Source organism: Lepidothrix coronata, unplaced genomic scaffold (assembly GCF_001604755.1).
Source record: "Lepidothrix coronata isolate B3197 unplaced genomic scaffold, Lepidothrix_coronata-1.0 Scaffold1, whole genome shotgun sequence".
Lineage (NCBI taxonomy): Eukaryota > Metazoa > Chordata > Aves > Passeriformes > Pipridae > Lepidothrix > Lepidothrix coronata.
In genome coordinates, this window is record NW_016690181.1 from 11270165 (window position 1) to 11283149 (window position 12985).

General features: G+C 36.3%; 1 protein-coding gene across 1 annotated transcript in view; it reads left to right on the forward strand.

Annotated features, from left to right (window-relative positions):
* Positions 1–12446, forward strand: part of LOC108493293 (mucin-5AC-like) — a 36715-nt gene extending 24269 nt beyond the window's left edge. The window contains exons 31-48 of the mRNA XM_017806561.1: positions 80–319; positions 1004–1178; positions 1359–1609; positions 3040–3223; positions 3612–3810; positions 4744–4922; positions 5131–5200; positions 5515–5615; positions 5945–5976; positions 6658–6835; positions 7501–7605; positions 7823–7857; positions 8232–8354; positions 8466–8564; positions 9323–9451; positions 10269–10326; positions 10916–11021; positions 11557–12446. Coding sequence (XP_017662050.1) covers positions 80–319; positions 1004–1178; positions 1359–1609; positions 3040–3223; positions 3612–3810; positions 4744–4922; positions 5131–5200; positions 5515–5615; positions 5945–5976; positions 6658–6835; positions 7501–7605; positions 7823–7857; positions 8232–8354; positions 8466–8564; positions 9323–9451; positions 10269–10326; positions 10916–11021; positions 11557–11788 — 2496 coding nt within the window. The 3' untranslated portion in view covers positions 11789–12446. The remainder of the gene's footprint in view (positions 1–79; positions 320–1003; positions 1179–1358; positions 1610–3039; positions 3224–3611; positions 3811–4743; positions 4923–5130; positions 5201–5514; positions 5616–5944; positions 5977–6657; positions 6836–7500; positions 7606–7822; positions 7858–8231; positions 8355–8465; positions 8565–9322; positions 9452–10268; positions 10327–10915; positions 11022–11556) is intronic.
* Positions 12447–12985: the final 539 nt, after the last annotated feature.

A 12985-nucleotide genomic window follows, 5' to 3' on the forward strand; every position in this document is an offset into this window, starting at 1 on the left:
TTTATTTATAATGTTTTTGCCCTTTTTACTTTTTTTACTTTTTTTTCATCTGTTTTGTCTTATTTTGTATTTCTATGTTTTCTCCTTTTTTACAGGTGATCTGATTTACAACAGAATGGATAGTGATGGATGTAGATTTTATGCAATCTGTAGCCCAGTATGTACTATTGAACGACACAGTGTACCTTGTAATGTCACTACTACTTTAGCCACTACTTCCTCTGAGTGGTCTACCACAACAACATCAGTTCCTCTGTCAACCACTTCGAAAAGTGTTCATTTTCACGGCTGTGTTTCTAGTACATACCCTCCCCTACAGGTATGTAATTTCTGACTTTTTTGACGACTTTTGAAATAAGATACTTTTTCAGGTGACAACAGTGCATAATAGCTTGTAGTCCATAAAGCTTAGATATACAGGTTGTTGTAATTATTTTACTAGTGATGGGCAAAATATGACTTAAAATTTGAATCTGTTTTTTTTTAATTTCAGGATTTTATACTGATAAAGCAAGTTACATTATTATTTTCTAATTACTTTAGTGGTAGTAAAACACTGATGCACTGCATCAATAATAAGATCTCTCTGCCATAATAGAATGAGTTTTCTTGTGGATCTTCTTGTTTCACTAAACAGAAATATTTAAGCTCCTCTGGAGTTTTGTATCTGCTTCTCTTCTGCCCTCTTACTTTTATTTCCATACACTTTTATTTTTCCTTTTGTGGTGGTCTGTGCTGACAGTGAAGTGCACTATACATAGTTAGTATAAAGTTCCTTTAACCTAAGTTTTATCACCCTAAACCCCTGAAGAGCTTCTCATGCAGAAGAAACAGCTCTAATTAAGGCTCCCACCTTCTTTTAGCATCGAAGAAATTTATCATGTGGAATATTGGCAATCTTTTACTACCAGTGAAGTTTTTCATTTTAGTCTTTGCTTCAGATTTAATAAAGGTTATACCCATTTGCTATCTTCTGTGACAAGAATTTTTTGTTCCTTTTCAGCCTGGAGAACATTACAAATTATCCAACTGTACAGAAGTCATCTGTAAAGGAGACAATGATATAGACATAGTACCAACATACTGCCCACCTGTAAAGGAAATTACCTGTGCAAACAAATATCCTCCAGTCCTAGTACCTGATGAAAATGGCTGCTGTTACCGATATGAGTGTCAATGTAAGCACCAGTAGATTAAGGAATTAGGTTTTTTGAAAAAAGCAAAGCTTTGCATGGACTAGATGGGTATTTTCTTTTCTTAAGGTTGCTCTTTTAATTGCAGTATATTCACTTGAGTTTCTCAATCTTTCTTCTTCATTAATTATCATCTTAATCTTCCAAATATTTCCTCCGTACCAGGTGTGTGTAGTGGATGGGGTGACCCTCATTACATCACATTCGATGGAATCTACTATACTTTCCTTGAAAACTGCACTTACGTCCTGGTGAAACAGATTATTCCTAAATATGACAACTTCCGTGTTTACATTGACAATTATTACTGCGATGCAAAAGACGGACTCTCCTGCCCTAAATCCATTCTTATTTTCTACAAATCTGCAGAAGTGGTGTTGACTCGGGAACTCATGAATGGTGTCATGACCAATGTGGTAAAATACAATTTTTTTTCTCTATTTTTACAAAAAATAAATAAGGTCCACAAGCCTTACTGATGCTGATTTGAGATAGTCTATTAGAATATCATATTGTGGAGGTGATGAGGGCAGAGGGTATTGTTATGGGGGGGAAAAACGGATTGCACTGGATACTAAGAACAAAAGGTCATAAACAGCTTAGCATTATGCAGATTATGTATTATGTATGTTTACATGTAGATAATACTAGGAAACAGACTAATAGACCTGATAGAGAAGGCACAAATAATGCTCACACTGGTGCTTGATTCATATTTCATGAAAACTGGTACATTGTGCCATTGACTTCTGTAAACAAACAGATAATAAGCAAACACAAATGCAAGTCACAAGTGTGATTCTACTCTCAGAGTGAATATGGGTATGTATCACTTGTCAGCTGGATGACTAGGGACTGCTTTCCCTGCATAGGGAACTTCAGGTGCCAAATAGAGCCCTGACCTGACTCCCCTCTCAGTTTCCTCCTGGGAAAGGAGGTATAGCTGAAGAAAAGCAATGACTTTGAGTGTCACCTTTGTGATCCTGAACTAGCGCTGGCAAGCCAGTGAAAATGAAAAGTCAGTCCCACTTTTATACTGAGGAATCTATTAGTTAATTAGACAATGCAAAGACGGGGAGGAAAAGGTTGTCTAAATAGGCACTCTCCCCTTACAAAGCCATGCCAAACTCTCAGTCAGAAAGGCATGCTGGTTCTAGTGATTCCCTGCAAAAGAAAACAGTAACTGACAGTTGTAACTCTAACTTTATCCCAGTTCACTGAGCAGGGAGTTGCAGAATAACTTCTGACAAAAAGCTATTAGGGAAATATGTTCACCTTCTTAGCTCATATAAGATACTGGCTGCAAACTAAAAAGCTTAGGCTAACAAATAAATATGACCACTACATAAAACTGGCACTAGGGACATCTGACTTCATTTTGAATTCAGATAACTCCTCCAGTGCCAATTAATGTGTTGTAAAAGAACAGTGTGATTATCCAGCAAAGTTATTATGCAATGGCAGAAATATTTCTGTAGCTAAAGAAAACTACCGCTCATTTTCATAGGAAAAATATTCGCAATAAACAAAATTAGGAGGGATACAAAGAAAATACTTGAATATAGAATACCGTGCATTAGCACACAATCTGTACAAACACAGTACATAAAGGCCACTTAGTTTATTATCACATTTTATGAATATAGTAGTTCAAGCTGAGATATCAATGTAAATATATGCTGTTATTGAGATGCCAGTGAGTATTGGATGTTATGCAAAACCATATGGACTTATGCAATAATTATGAAGATTAGAAAATTTAAATATTACTTAAAACAATCAGTCAGAAGCAGTGCTTATTCTGAAGTTGTCTTTTGTTGTTTCTTTTTTTTAATCTTGTATTCAGATGTACTTCAACAAAAAGATTGTCAAACCAGGCTTCGAAAAAGACGGCATTTCTTTCTCCACTCTTGGCATCAATATGATTGTTGAAATAAAAGAGATTGGTGCAACTATCACCTTTAGTGGTCTAATCTTCTCTGTGAAACTCCCATACAGCAAATTTGGCAACAACACCGAAGGACAGTGTGGTAAGACAGATGCACTCGTTGGAGGTGGTGCTCTTTCCCCATCCTACCATGGTTGTTCTCACCCACTCTGGCTATGCAGTCTCATGACTGACAGAAATTTTTAAAGAGCAGTAAAATGGAAATGAAAACAGTTCTGCTCTTCAACTTCTGTAGGATATCAAAAGCTCAATATTTCAGCAATCAGGTTTTTTTTTTCTTTGGTGTTGGGGTTTTAGACTTGTTTGTTTTTCTAGAACATAAATTAAAGTTCATATAACTGTAAAGAAAGCACTACCTATGAAACAAGGGACCATATGGATTTCATGAACACATCTAGACACATTGGCACAGTAATGTATTGTGCATTTCTGATGTGGCTTATGAGACTTACTCAGCTTGTCTCTTCCAGGAACATGTACAAATAACAAAGCAGATGAATGCCGTTTACCAAGCGGTAAGATCATTTCTTCCTGTCCCCAAATGGCTCATCACTGGATTGTTGATGACAACAGGACGTGCCATGGAGTACCAATAGTACCAACTATAACCACACCTCCACCAAAGCCTCATTGTGAAACACCTCCTCTCTGCAAGCTTATCTTGAGCGAGTAAGGAAAAAACCTGAACAAATTCTTTCTTTCTAGGCAAAACTTCCAGTATCTTAGAAGAAGAATAACAACTATAGCCCTAGCATGTTATAATAGCTGAAAATGTTTGCTTAACAACAGAATATATACATGTATATAAAGCCTTTGGAAATGAAACAGCTCTGCCTAAATGACTTGCAAGCCAAAGATAACTGAGCAAGGAGAGGTGAAGTGAGAATATAAGGGATGCAGCAAGCACTAAAATCCGTACTCCCTGTTTGCAATCCTGCCAGGGTATGCTTAATAACTCTTAGTTACAGTATTAAGCAAAGGCTTAACTCTACATTTGAACTGGGTATTCAGTACAAACCATAAAGAACCTGGTTATCAAACAGGTTAAGAAAGCAGACACAAACAGTCAAGAAACGTCCTTCATTCTTTGTATACTTTATGTAAAACATGGAGCTCCAAAAGCACAAATGCTTGTTTCCTGAAGTATTTCCTATACTTGTGTAGGCTGGAAACAGCTTTTTTTTTAGCTGAGTCATTTATAAAGGCTCTCTTACATGTGCTTTCTGTACTGCCTTATAAGTTCTGAGCCATTTTCTGTGCAATTTTTCTATCTCTAGACTACTTTTGTCATCCCTTTTTTTCTCAACCCAGTGCAGTTAGCCTTTTACACTAAATTTATGGTCTCAGACTGATGAAAAGCTGCGTACACATACAGAAACACTATTACCATTAACCTCTGCAGAAAATAAAAGGAGCTTCAGATTTCCTAATCTTTCCTGAACTTAACTCCCAGTTTATTGGCCATTCCTATGGTTTGTTTCTTCACACCTTCCTTTCTGAAGCAGAAAGTCACACAGTATTAACTGGAAAGTGTTACCTGACAGGAACAGACTTTATATAATGGCTCATTAACATAGAAGGGGCTTTCTTTACTGTCTGCAGGATTTTTGCACAATGTCATGCTGTGATACCACCAGAACCATTTTTCAAAGGCTGTGTTTTCGATGGATGTCGCATAGATGATGAATCCATGCAGTGTTCCAGTTTGGAGATATATGCTACAGAGTGTGCGTCTAGAGGTGTCTGCATTGACTGGAGAGGACAGACCAACAATACATGCTGTAAGTATTGCAGAACTCAAAATGGATGTGATAAATAGTTTTTTATTCAGTAAACATGTCTTCTATCTAACACTTGGCTGCTGTCAACAAAAATCCAGCGGGGTCCTTTCTCACAGAAGCTGCAGACGAAGGCAAAGCTGTAGTCATTTTTGCAGCAAAAATGCATCTACAGTCAATTTTTAATTTTTTTTGGTCTTTTTCCATACAGCATTCAGCTGTCCAGCAAGCTTGGTATACAAGCCATGTGGGCCCATTAATCCTGATACCTGTGATCAAAGGTAAGGAAAGGCAAAAAAAACCCTCATCCTGAAACAACTGCTTATATTTTTCTTTTTTTTTTTCTATTATTGCCTATCCACTTTCCTTAGAAATTTGAGTTATTTCATAACAAAATGTGTTACAAATTTGGATAACTTATTCAAGATTTATAAATATCAATCAGCTCTGTCTATATGTGCTTCTTGTTGCACGCCAGAAAGTGTAAATTTTTTGTCTCTTGTATCTGATATGTCAACCTTCTCTATATGCTGTTCTGTCTCCTGCTTCATCGCAAAAATATTGTACTCAAATACATACATTCCTCTCATTCTAGCTCTGTTGAGCATCCTGGCTTTGGAATAACTGAAGGCTGTTTCTGTCCTGAAGGAACAACACTCCTGAGTGCAGAGAGCAATATCTGTGTCCCTGAATGTTGTAAGTAATCTGTAGCTAGTTTGGGGAATAGAGATCAGGTTTGTTAGTCAGGAGGCCTGAGTTCTACTGCTGTCTTCTACATGGTCAGATCATCAGCAAATCAGCTTCTTTAAGCTCCTTTAGTCTCCTCATCTAAAAATTGAATAATAATATTATCTTTTTTTCATCATCCTTGGTAGAACTCTATATTTCAGAACTAGTCCGCATATTCATTTTCTTGTTAGCTTTATCTTCACAATATTTTTATTTGTAACTGCACATATGTCAATTTTTAGTGGTGTGAATCTCCATTCATTTCATTGTCTGGGTTTTTTTCTTTTTCTTTCCAGCTTGCAGAGAACCAAATGGAGTACCCAGATGGGTGAGTATCACAATCAATGTGGCTTAAAGTGCACAGATAAGTGAAACAAGAGGATACTTAGTGTTCCACTAAAACAAAGCTTTGCTTAGGTTGGCGAAGACTTTTGTCTTTTCAAATGTTGGTTCCCTTTTAGTCTTAAAAATAATAAGTGCTAGAGCAGCCCTCAGAAATGTAACAGGAAGTGGTGAAGTATTCTTTCAATAACCTCACATACAGTTTCTTTTATTTACAGAAGTTTGTCTTGCTAAAGTTACTATAAATGAAGGGAGAGATGGATAACAAATTTTACCTGTTGCTGATATTGTTCACAGTCTGCATTCTTAGTTCCTCAGCTGCATACAAATCTGCAACCTAATGTGCAAATGAGTTTGTCATATTTCATATTCAAAAATGCATGCAAAGCTCAATCACTTCCCCTTCAGAAATCCTTTATCACTCGTGCTGACATAACAAAGTCATAGCTTTGTGAACACACTCAGAACCTTCAGTGGCCTCCAGTATCTTCCCCTAAGAAGCTTCAATTTGAAGGTCTTTTTTAAAATCTAAAAATACAAAAAGGCTGATATAATCAGGTATCACTGTATCCATGAATATGTCAACTAGAAGCAAATAGAATTGTTTTGGTTTGAATTTACTTATTTTTTTTTCTTCTCTTTGTGTGTGTTTTTCTTTTTTATATAGCCAGGAGAAAAATGGACAAAAGATTGCCAGGAATGTGTCTGTGACAAAAATACTCTTAAGGTGCACTGTACAAAACACAAATGTTCTCTGACACAGCAAGTATTTTGTGATGAACCAGGTTACATGCCCGTTCAGATACAGATACCAGAAGATCCATGCTGTACTAGGACTGAGTGCTGTAAGTAGTTTTAGTTCTTTATCATGGGGAATACACTATATTCATTTTGGGAAACTACAGCAATTTTTTTAGTACTTTGCATGGATGTAATAATGCTTTTCTCCCTCATCACACTTTTTAGGGCCTTCTTGCATAGCATATACTAAATGTCTGAAGATAACAAATTTAAAGATTTTATACAGTTAGACACAGAAGTAACTGAAATCTTCTATAATTTAACACTGAAAAACTTAAATGCTGCCACCATCTGAAACAATATTCAAAAACTATTCACAATATTTTCTGTTTCAAAGACCAGTATTAGAAAGTTATCTTAACTTAAAAAAAATATAGTCTTGAACATTTAAAAATTGCTCAAGAAAGTTCCTGACCCACTAACAGTCATCATATTTTCCAACTGATACAAATTTCTCTTTGGAATTATCTCTTTCCAGCAATCATCACCGCGTTCTTCTCATACAATGTTTTGTTTTACAAGTGTTATGGAAAAGCCCATTCACTCTGAAAACACCTGGGCATGCAGACTGAAATAGTCACTAAACTGTCTTAGGCAAACAACATCATATTTGCCCCACTGGAAAACTTCTGAAGTTCATGTCAAACAAAATTGCTTTCATTTAAAAATTCTGAGTTCATTATTTTGTGTATTCTCTTCCATGAAACAGATTGCAACACCAGCCTCTGCCCTGAGGTCACGCCCCAGTGCTTAGAGGGACAAGAAATAATCACAATAATGCAGCCTGGAAAATGCTGTCCTACCTTTGAATGCAGTAAGTATAGAGCACCTTCTTCATGTGTTATTTACTGCTATATTTTTCTAAGTTTATGAATACAAAAACCTTATTATCTGTATTATCATATTGGGCCTCACTGTGAACAAGTGTTTTAAGGTTACCACCACGGGCCTGCAAAGCAGGAGCCTTTTTACACACTTCTGCTTCTTAAAACTTACACCTCTAAGACACCATCTTTCTTCCTTCTTTACAGGACATGGCTGCGTAGTCAATGAAACTTACTATGCGGTAAGTACACAGAGTAAATCACTATAAAAATACACCTTCACATAGCCCACCATGCAATGGTTTTGAGATCTCTATCATGGTCCATATTTTGCAGAAAGGTGTGAGATATAATTATATAATATTATTAATTATTTAATCAAGGTTAGCAAATCAACACCTTCTGTAAAAGCAAAAGCATTTTCTGCTCTACTTTCTGCATGAGCAGAATTTAATTCCAAAATTGTTATTATCAAACCAGAAACTCTTCTTAAATAAAACTAAAATCGTATTTATGGATAGCTTAGCCTATACATCTTTGTATTGTCTGTGACTTACATACACAGAGCAACTTGCGTTTACTGACTAATAATGACTTTTTTCCTGACTCCCCCTAGCCTGGAGCTGTCATTCCATCAGGCCCCTGCGAAGAATGCACCTGCTCTGCATCCTCTTACTTAAGGCCTCACCGTGTTACTGTCAAGTGTGAGCCTGTTACCTGTGACACATACTGCCCACTGGTGAGTGCTATTCTGCCGTCAGAAATTCCTTCCCTGCTCAGCTCTAATAACCACTAGTTAAGGTCAGTGACCTGACTCAATGTTATTTCCTTTCTATTTCTTTCAAAACAGGGTTATAAGTATACAGAGGAACCGGGACAGTGCTGCGGCACGTGCAAGGCAGAGGCTTGCGTGGTGACTGTGGGACACAACATTACACACGTGGTCTATGTAATTATCACTGGTTTAGTTCACTTTTGGGGAACTCTGCCAGTCTTTTCATTCTTTCTGCTCCTTGTATTTGTCACATTTATTTCCTGCATCTTTTCTCATGTTTGACACATGCTTATTTAGGCAAGGAGTGGACTGCCTCCACACAGTTTAAATAGTATCTTATGCCATGAAACTTCAGTTCTAAGACTTCAAGAAGGAACTGTGATACTGAACAATAGCTTTCAGAAATCAACATAGAAAAATACACAGGTGAAAGCAATGGGCCCTTATTTGCCCCTTCAGCTCTGAAAATGTAGCAGCCATTTTGCTCAAAGGATAATTTTATCTGTGGAGGCAGCTTTCAGCTCCAAACAGCTTATCTTAAATTAGCTGAGAGCTTTAAGACAGGATGAGTCAGTGAAGCCATGAGAAATTCTTCCATGTATCTGAATGGACATACCCAAAAATTCTGATGATAAAATCCTTGAAACACAAATTATTCCTTCCAAATGAGTCCACATACTTACCCTATTCACACAAAAAATTCATCTATATCCAGATAAAAATAGAACCTCTTCACTTGGTTAATGAAAAACACTTGTGGCAGTATGATAACATGGCAAATAATGATTAGCTGAAATTCAAGGAAATTGTTCAAAATAATCAAACTGCTGTACACAGTGATGATAAGACATTGGGGTTCGGGTGTTGATTTATTTTTTTTTTCATTTTTATTTAGGAAGATTTTTATTTACTTTAATTTTGATTCCTTTCAGGAAGGAGAATACTGGAACCCACCTGGTGATAACTGTACAGTCTACACATGTGAAAAACATGCTGACCAGTTCATTCAAGTCGTCAGACAGACAAGCTGTCCTGCCTTTAACCCTGATGAATGTGATCCAGTAAGTACTGTTCTACCAGTTCTCATATTTGAAAAGATTGCAGTGGCTAACACCAGTGACAAAAGGGTCATGGTGTCCAAGGAAAATACCTAGCAGAAGCATCATATAGGAAGTAGCTCTCTTTTTGTCCTCTCTGAATCTGGTCCCCATGAGATTTTATTTCAGAAAAGCAACTCAAAATTAAAATGGGTGATATATCAATCCTCATTGGGGATTGGGTAGTAGAGAAAAGGGTACAGCATAATGTTTTGGATTCCTAAAAGTGTCAGGTGACATAGATGCAAAAATCATACTGATTTTTGAAAAATAATTGGGGGTTTATTCCTAAACTATTTAAGATTATAAATTATTTTAGGGGCTTTTTTTAGAATTCACTAATTGAAAGGAAAGGTGAAGGAAAATAAGCTACTTCATTCAAATTAATACTCAGGGTAGATTAGAACTAGCCCCACACCTCTGGCAAGTCAGTTATTTCATTCATTGTGTCACCCTGTCTGACATAATCCTTCACCTGTGCTGGCTTTGGTCACTCAATATTTTGACCTACATTTGCTATAAGCTTTATACCTGAAATTTTACTACTGAACTCTGATGACAACAAAGCAGTTCTGGTCCTTCCCTGTTTCAGCTTTCAAAGAACTCTTATTAATATTTTAGTAGTTATGTGCCGTTAATATTTAGCCTTGCTTGAAATTAGATTCCATGTCAATACAAAAAAACCCCCCTCTGGTGCCAGAGAAACTTAGGAAGCAGGGAAAGTCTGCTTCAGTATGCAGATATGAAACCTGAGTTATCTTTGTATGTTTTCCCACTAAAGAATGACATCAAGTTATCTGACGATGGTTGCTGTATAGAGTGCCGAAGAAAACCAAAGCGTAAGTAAAGATAATTTTGTTAAGAGTAAGTAATGATAATATGTGCCTTATTAGGTATATTAGCTCATCTTATATAGACCAAGTTTGGGATCACTGTTTCACACTGGGGTGAGAAAGGAAACAGGTGGAAAAAGAAAGGAACAGAACATCTCCAGCATGCATTTTAGGGCCTTGGGAAACAAAGACGTGGTGAACTTTCCCATCTCATACTGTTAAATGTTAGCTTTTTTTGTGAGAGGGTAAAGACTATGAATACTCTCCAATTTCCATAGATACATCCTCTTTAAGGAAGAAAGGGAAGCCAGTCTTGGGAGGTGGGTGTGCATTGAGCAGTTGCCATTCTTTATTTCTGCATCCTGCACCAAAGTTGCATAAGAAAAAGGGAAAAATTCACCCATTTGATAACACAAAAAGCAAGAATCTTCATTTGGCCCTTAGCAATTATTAAAAAGAAGTGTACTGTGACTTAATTTCCTATTTCAGCTCCATCCCTCTTAGTTTTTGATTACCAACTGTCTATCATACACAGCTATCTATTCATATGCACATATATCTTAACCTATTTTCTTTTGGTTTGTGATGGCTTTAGTTTGTATGAAGCACAATACTACAGCTGTCATCAAATATAATGGATGTGTATCTCCTGCACCTGTTGAGATGACATACTGTGAAGGCAGCTGTGATGCTTACTCACGGTGAGTGGTATAAAAGATAATTGTGGTCTCTTGTCTTCTACTCTTTGCACCAGTTACACAAAGCAAACTGCAAGTGATTTTCTGATGTGTCCAACATCCACCTAGTCATCAACTGTTGTTGATAATTAACTAGAATTGTGATAATTAACTAGAATTTTAAACAGACGTGACGTTGTACTAAATTACCTCAAGATTCACAATGTTTATCAGCCTGTTCAGTGTCAGTTTAGATTTTGCCCATGTAAAAGCGAGGTTATTTGTTTCTTGTTTTCCTCTCACTGAACTGGCTCACTGTGTGATCTGGATTAACTCCTTTATTTTCTTCTGGGCCTTAATGAAGAGTTAGATCCATCGATTTTTATAATTAGGAACAACTTACCTATATTTCACTACAATACTGTAAGAATGGTAATACTGAGCAATAGTCCCACATGCAAGTAAACAACTTTTGGTTATGTTTTGTAATGGGTGGAAGGGGCAGTGGTATTTCTCACATAAATTCTGAATCTCTCTCTTTGATTGGTTTTTCCATCAGATATTCTCAAAAGACAAACACAATGGAACACAAATGCTCATGTTGTCAGGAAATCAAGACCAGCCAAAGAAAGGTGACTCTGACATGCAGTGACGGAACCTACCTTGATCACTCATACACCTATGTCGAGAAATGCAGCTGTGTGACTGCTCAGTGCATTCCCCAAGACAGCACCCAACAGGAGACAAGCCAGACAAAGACCTCTCAGGAACAGGCAAATGTCAAAAATTAGAACTGGAGACACGTCGCCAAACAAGGGTTGGACATAAGACTGAAATAAAAAAACTTTGAAAAAATATGGAAGTGTCAAGAGCAGCTAAAATTTTGGATGAACAGATGATATTTTCTGCATAAAATCCCAATATGTCTTGTCTACATAATTTCAGTTTTCATTATCGATATATCTCCCATTTTTTCTTTCATGTCTTTTACCTCCTTGAGAAGTACAGCATAAGGTCATCTTGTCATTTTCTGTTCATTTGTCTTCTGAGAAGTGCTGTAACATAAGATTGAGAGATGGATTTTTAATAACATTTTCATTCCAGTTCATTGAGACAAATCAAAAGATAAATCCAGAAAACAAACAAAAACCAAGGAAAACTGTACCTCTCTGCTTCTATATGTTTCTTTTTGCATTGAGGAAAACTTAGACTGCAGAAAGCCATACTTTTCCAAAACTGTAAACTTCAATATTTTGGACAATTTATGATGGACATATTTCCCTATATATTTTTTGTGAGAAAAAGGAAAAAATCCTATTACGAGAAGCTGCTGCACACTACTTTTTGTTTACATAACACCATCAGCATAGTAACTGTATGAAAATATGGATTTTTTTTTTTTGTTTTGTTTGTGGTTAACTGTTTACAGAAGAAGTATATATATATATATATATATATTTGCCAACAGGGGCATATGAAGGATTTTTTTAAAACAAAAGTTTATTAATAATAATAATAATAATAATAATAATAATAATAATAATTGTAAATTCTTTCTTAGGAAACTTGTAAAAGTTGAACCATTGCTATTTATTATTTTTTTTGGAAAACTGATTTATTGGGTCATTTCTTTCAGAATTAATGTTATCCCATTTCTTAGTCTCAGCCATGTTGTCTGGGTATGGTATATTTTCTTCTTTTGTTTTTGAATATTGTTTTATTTTTGTTCCTTATGGGGGGGGAAGCAATGATGATTAATAAATTTTCAGCATTTTACAGCACATCTGCTTTGACTTTTCACTGAATCCCTCGAGTTAGAGTTGCTGGCCCCATAAAGCCTAGCTCCAGGTCAAAAGTCACTCTAGGCTGTGGTACTGAGCCCCCTATAGAGGGGGCAAATACTTAGTGTTCCAAGCACAAGGCTTCAGATGCTATGAATTAGTGAACTTTCAGTAAGCAAGCACATCTCTGAGTCTGTACATATTTTG